Genomic DNA, 6,244 nt, shown 5'->3' with positions numbered 1-6,244 from the left:
CTCTATTTGCTCCAGTTGATGATTAAACGACCTTAGTTTAATTGATTTTTTTGTAGAGATGATCTAAAAAGTGATATATAATATAAATGGTTTCAATCATAAACACAAAGTTACGTGAATCAATCAAAAAGTAAATTAAGGAGGAACTTCTCTTCAATCTTAAAGAGAAAGCTCCTCTCTCTACAAGGTGTCCACCATATTTGGTTGGGTTTCATTTTTCTTAAGCAGGCCTCATTGGGCTCGTAGCTACCCGCGACCCGCTACTTCTTTATCTTCTTCATCGCTTACTTTTGTGAACAAGACGACTCGTCGTACGTTGCTCACTAGCAATTTCCGTCTCCCCCCAACAAACCATTCGAGCCGATCGATCGAGAGAGAGGGAGAGAGATGGACTCAGAAGGCGGAGCGTCACTGCCGTCAGGCCCAGACGCGAAGAAACGGCGAGTGAGCTACTTCTACGAGCCCACCGTCGGCGATTACTACTACGGCCAAGGCCACCCGATGAAGCCCCACCGTATCCGCATGGCCCACAACCTAGTTGTCCATTACGGCCTCCACCGTCGGATGGAGATCAACCGGCCCTTTCCCGCCGGCCCCATTGACATCCGCCGCTTCCACGCCGACGACTACGTCGACTTCCTCGCCTCCGTCACCCCCGAGACCCTCGCCGATTCCGTCCACTCCCGTCATCTCAAGCGCTTCAACGTCGGCGAGGACTGCCCCGTATTTGACGGCCTCTTCGGTTTCTGCCAGGCCTCCGCCGGCGGCTCAATCGGCGCCGCCGTTAAGCTCAATCGCCAGGACGCCGACATCGCTGTCAACTGGGCCGGTGGGCTCCATCACGCCAAGAAGGCCGAGGCCTCTGGATTCTGCTATGTCAATGATATTGTGCTCGGCATTCTTGAACTCCTCAAGGTTCACAGGGTAAGACCAATACTGCTTTATTTTTTTGTAATTAAATTATTACTTTTTGAATTGAAGCAATGATTTTTGTTCGAAACTCGATTAGCTTAGCTACATATTTAGGGTTTTTGATGATATTTACTGCATATTTTACTTGCATTGAGTAATTTTCAGTTACTGTACTATATGAATTTTATGCTTGCTCGCACTTAATCGGTAGTAAGTTGTTTGGAGCTCAGTAAAGTTGAATTTGATAATATTTCGAACGGAATGAAATCTACTTGTGAAAGACTGAGAATATTCATCTTTTATTCGGATTATTCGTATGGTCAAAGTGTGGGATGTTTGTTCTGTTCATTTGTGCTGTCGTCTATGTCGTCATTGCTTTTGATTGTTTATTGAATTACTTATGTAATCCGGTCATTGTCGTCACTGTACAGCGTGTGCTTTATGTAGACATTGATGTGCACCATGGAGACGGAGTTGAGGAGGCATTTTACACTACTGATAGGGTCATGACTGTGTCTTTCCATAAGTTCGGGGATTTCTTTCCTGGCACCGGGCACATTAAAGACGTTGGGGCTGGGACTGGCAAAAACTACGCCCTGAATGTCCCGCTAAATGATGGAATGGATGACGAGAGTTTTCGTAGTTTGTTTCGGCCCATCCTCCAGAAAGTCATGGAGATGTATCAGCCAGACGCAGTTGTTCTTCAGTGTGGAGCGGATTCCTTGTCTGGTGATAGGTTGGGGTGCTTCAACTTGTCTGTCAGAGGCCATGCAGATTGTCTTCGTTTTCTTAGATCTTTCAATGTTCCTCTGATGGTGTTGGGTGGTGGAGGTTATACAATCCGTAACGTGGCTCGTTGCTGGTGTTATGAGGTTTATCTCTAACGCCTTTCTCTCCATTTTGGCAATCACTGTAACATCTTATAATTGCGTTTCCTGTTTCTTTTAATTGATTTGCAACAAGTATAATGCGATGTAATATCCTTATGATTGCATCTATTACTTTGTACCAGACAGCAGTGGCGGTCGGGGTGGAGCCTGACAATAATTTGCCCTACAATGAATACTATGAGTATTTTGGGCCAGATTACACTCTTCACATTGCCCCATCCAACATGGAAAATCTAAACACGCCCAAAGATATGGAGAAAATAAGGTCTGGTTGTTGCTTCCTTACTTATGACAGTCGGTGCTAGTGGATTTTGTTGTACTGCATTTTAGTTTTACGCTATAATGTTTAATTCGTGATTGCTGACACCAGCAATCTCAACTCTATCATACTTTGCCCCACCATGCTTGAAATATAGAACTGAGATCTTGTAAAAGAGAAATAGCTCATCCTTGATTTGTTTCTATTTGAAAATATTTTGGTGTTCTGAGCTCCAAGCTTAGCTTCTCTTTCCAGAAATATTCAGGATGTCATGTAATTACTTTGACCCATTAGATATTGGATTTTAAGTTCAGATGCCAATAATTGTTTGTAATTGGTATTGCAGATCGTATGATTTGACACTTTGTACCTTGATCCTTTAGTAATTCAACAGTTGTGCTATTTTTCTTTCAACTGTTTTTGCCTGGTGCAACGGAATCTTCAACTACGAGCATTTATTGAGAATTCTGGACTGTATATTTAACTAGCGGTGAACTCTGTTGTCCCTTTCTCATCATTTAAGTTTTATTAATTGTTTATTTTTGTCTTCTCTCAGGAATGCACTGCTAGAGCAACTTACTCGAATACCTCATACACCCAGTGTTCCTTTCCAGACAACACCACCAACTACAAAAGTTCCAGAAGAGGTTCGTATCAGTGAAAAATTAAACGGATTTTACGTATTCACCTTGTTTCTTATAACCTTAGTTTGAATGGATGCAGGTGGAAGAGAAATTGGACGAAAGACCAAAGCCTCGCATTTGGAACGGCGTTATTTATGACTCTGATCCTGAAGACGACAAGCATTGGACTAAATTCCCCACCACTGCTCGTCAGCACACTGTTATGGATGTGTGGTAAGTTTTATTTATTTATTATATGGTAGGTTAGGTTCTTTTCGCTTTCATGTTAACACTGCCCTTTTTGGAGGTTGATTCGATACTGGTGCATTAGAAAAATAATCTGACCACATGGTTATCACGTTAACGAGATTTGCATCAAAACGGTATATAGGATTTTCCTCTTGATAAAGAGCGTTTTGATTGTTGCCCCTCTTCCAATGTTCAGAGATGTGGTTGTTAATGTAGGGATGGCGAAGATGAGATGGAAGAAGATAAAAAGCATCATCATCGTCATCCTTCGTGCTGACGCAGATGGAGTTTTATAGCTTCTAGTCGTTATGTCCCTGTATCACCTCGACACGAGATGTTGTGTTGAGCACAGTGAGCTTGGTTAAAGCCACAGAATTTGTGGAAGGGAATCCTATTAACTAGTGAGGTATTAGAGTAGCTAGTGATGCCCTTGTTATATTTTGCTCCCTTTTGTTTAGAGTTGCAATACTTTGACAGCAGCAGGCGAATATATGAATTAGAAAACCTTCTGATTAGATAGTTGAAAAGGTTTACTCTTGTTCTAATTATTCTAATGTGGGAACTCAGAAAATTTCAAGTATAATTGATCAAAATCTAACAGTTTAAAGCTCCGTAGTAGTACTAATCATGTCATTTTTTTGAAAATTTGAAAATTTAACCCGTAACATCCCGTGTCAATGATACAACGATGTGTAAATTTTTAGAATACACGATGGGTTACCCCGTACTGTGTAAATTCTTATTTCCAATTATCTTTTGAGGAGACGGACTTACCTAGACTTGTGTAACTGTGGGCATCTCAAATAAGAAGTGCAAAGTTATATGTTTTAACTTTTTATAAGAAATTGACATTAGCGGATGTAGTGAAGTCTTTCCATTTTAAGGGATTAATAAGTTAAAAATGGTCCAATTAAAATGGAGTCCATTTTATGATAATATCTTACGCGCCCTTTCATTTTTTATGCTTTTCTCCCTGTTAAGTGCAAAACAGATTAGAGAGAGCAAAAAGCAATGTCATTTCTGCAAAATCCCCACCAAATTCGACCGTTAAGTCCCTATCCAATTCAAAAATTCCCCAACTCCTTCCATCCTACATCTCCAAACCTCCATTTATCCCCCAAAACACCTCCAAAACTACTCCTTTTCCACCCATGGACGCCCAAATCCCAACCCGCCCACCATTCCACCCGGAAACCAAGACCCAGGACGATGGCATCCCCGCGAGGATGTCAAAATCCTCGCCAAATTCAAGTCCATGCACAACTACATTCGGGTCCTCGAGGTCTCGAAAAGGGCCGACGACCCCTTTGCCGGCTCAAGACTCCTCCTTCTTGACAACCCTGGAAACATCCACAGCATCTCTTTCATTTTCAAGTCCCTCACAAGCACTTACTTCGGCGTCTTCGCCACCTTGCCACCGATTATCCCTCCCGGACCCATTGGTATTCTTGGGTTCGGGGCGGGATCTACGACAAGGTCGATTCTTGATCTGTACCCAGAAGTTGTGGTTCGTGGGTGGGAGCTTGACCCATGTGTGATTGGTGCGGGCAGAGAGTACTTTGGACTCTCACAGCTTGAGAGGCAATACACAGATAGGCTTATAATTCATGTCGGAGATGCTTTCAAAGCCAGCACTCGAGGAGGTAGCTGTGTGGAGGCTGAAGATTCACTGAGACATGGGAAATTGATTAAGGAAATGCAACGGGTTTTTGGAGACAAGCTTTTCGTGTTGAGTGAAGGAAATGCAACGGGTTTTTGGAAGAAACTCTGAAGGAAATGCAACGGGTTTTTGGATACAATGCCTTCCTTAAATCAAGGTGAGTGAACGCGTGAAGTAGGTGAAGATTCGTCTTTCGTGTGAGAGCGATGACATGGTCGGTCGGACAACGCCACCCAAAATTTCTTGGTGATGTAGAGGTCAAACTCCATAATTAATTTTCAAACAAAACCATTAATTGACAACCCTTTTCGAGCCACCGCCCACATTATTTAAGACAAACACACACACACACACACACACACACCTATATATATATATATATACATATAATTATATTTTAAAGACTACTTAGCTCAGATCTATAAGTCTTGCTTTTATAAGTTCTTGCTTTCCAAGATGAGCAGTTTTCTGGCAAAGTTGGTTTTAGCTGTTGTAACGGTATATCTTCTTCTTGGTGTGTTTCCTGCAACTTCTTCATCAGTAGTACTTCTTCATGGTAATGTTATCTTCCTTCTGTGATCAGATACGTATTTACATATTTACTTACTATTTTGGCTTCAATATATCAAAGTTTTCAGGGATCGAACTTTCTTGCTATTAACATTTCTTGATGTGATTTCATGTGGGTGAAGGTGCTGAGAGGGGTACTTTATTGAGTGTTGACTGCAGAGGTGGCTTGGGAAAGATAATTTGGAGAAAAGAAGGTAGCTTTGGATGTCTAAGCAAGATTGTTAGCAAGAAAACTGTGCCCATCCGGCGTAGCCTGAGAAAAATCGTTACATCCTCCCCACCGCCACCCCTTAAAAATCCACATCAATCACACGGTGGCTATGCACCTCCTCCACTTATTGCATGATGATGCCTATCTACGCTTATAATTTTGTCTATGTTTGTTGATCATTCCTTTGAAATTTATTGTTTCAACTTGTTGCCTCATTGCAAGTCCAATATTTGGCTTTGACGTCCTTTGTCACCAACAAGCTCTTCGTTTTGAGCCTTGAGAGTCGATGGAAGATAGCTCCGTTGCTCTTACACGTACGGCTCGGGTGATATTCCTCCAAATCTCGAAGCTCGGAAGAAGATCATGCTGCCCTGTGCTTACATTAGGAAGTTTATTGGTGCTAATCCTTGTTTTTCATCTTTTTTCCTATTTGAATTTTTGCCTAATTGAATAAACATTGATGTATATCGGATTATTACAATATAAATTCATTGCAATGAGATGTTTATTTTAGTGGTTGCAGTAGTAGGTTTGAGATGTATTGTTGGCCTGTGTCCTCATTTTTATTTGATTATTAGCTAGGTAATTCAAGTGGAAGAATCCATCTCAAAATATATAACTTGTATTCTTCAATGGTTTTATGCCCAATTTGGACGATGAATTTTGGATTTATCCATCTTCATATTGCGTACACTTTTTTTTGAATAAAACAATGGTGCACATTATCTTGATCAACTGACATAATTCAAATCTACAATATTTAATTATCTTCATACGTCTTACTTTTCCCTTGTAAAGGTTCAAGATAGAGAGACAACGAGACTCCTTATTGAAAAAGGTGACAAATTTTCAAAATCGGCTGCTCTATTC

The 6,244-nt window shown here is 41.2% G+C and overlaps 1 protein-coding gene, 1 long non-coding RNA gene and 1 pseudogene across 4 annotated transcripts; all 3 read left to right on the top strand.

Moving 5' to 3' along the window:
• The first annotated feature begins 189 nt into the window (after positions 1-189).
• LOC137713425 (histone deacetylase 6) lies at positions 190-3,460 on the top strand. 3 transcript variants are annotated; one of them, XM_068452715.2, is made up of 6 exons: positions 190-924; positions 1,344-1,784; positions 1,925-2,067; positions 2,618-2,708; positions 2,785-2,918; positions 3,150-3,460. In XM_068452715.2, the coding sequence occupies exons 1-6, from the start codon at positions 388-390 to the stop codon at positions 3,208-3,210; spliced, it is 1,407 nt and encodes a 468-aa protein (XP_068308816.1). In that variant the 5' UTR covers positions 190-387; the 3' UTR covers positions 3,211-3,460. The 3 variants fall into 3 exon arrangements, with proteins under 3 accessions (XP_068308816.1, XP_068308817.1, XP_088540576.1); XM_068452716.2 differs by having other exon boundaries at positions 291-924; positions 3,130-3,460; XM_088684450.1 differs by having other exon boundaries at positions 291-924; positions 2,785-2,952; positions 3,095-3,460.
• Positions 3,461-3,951: 491 nt separating this feature from the next.
• Positions 3,952-4,855, top strand: LOC137712351 (uncharacterized; annotated as a pseudogene).
• A 144-nt stretch (positions 4,856-4,999) lies between these two features.
• Positions 5,000-5,896, top strand: LOC137713888 (uncharacterized). The gene is made up of 2 exons (XR_011065343.2): positions 5,000-5,149; positions 5,286-5,896. It is a non-coding gene; the product is annotated as an uncharacterized LOC137713888 (long non-coding RNA).
• Positions 5,897-6,244: the final 348 nt, after the last annotated feature.

The sequence above is a fragment of the Pyrus communis genome, chromosome 14 (assembly GCF_041283825.1).
Source record: "Pyrus communis isolate YQ-2024b chromosome 14, ASM4128382v1, whole genome shotgun sequence".
In the NCBI taxonomy this organism is placed as follows: Eukaryota; Viridiplantae; Streptophyta; class Magnoliopsida; order Rosales; family Rosaceae; genus Pyrus; species Pyrus communis.
This window is presented reverse-complemented; position numbering and strand designations above follow the sequence as displayed.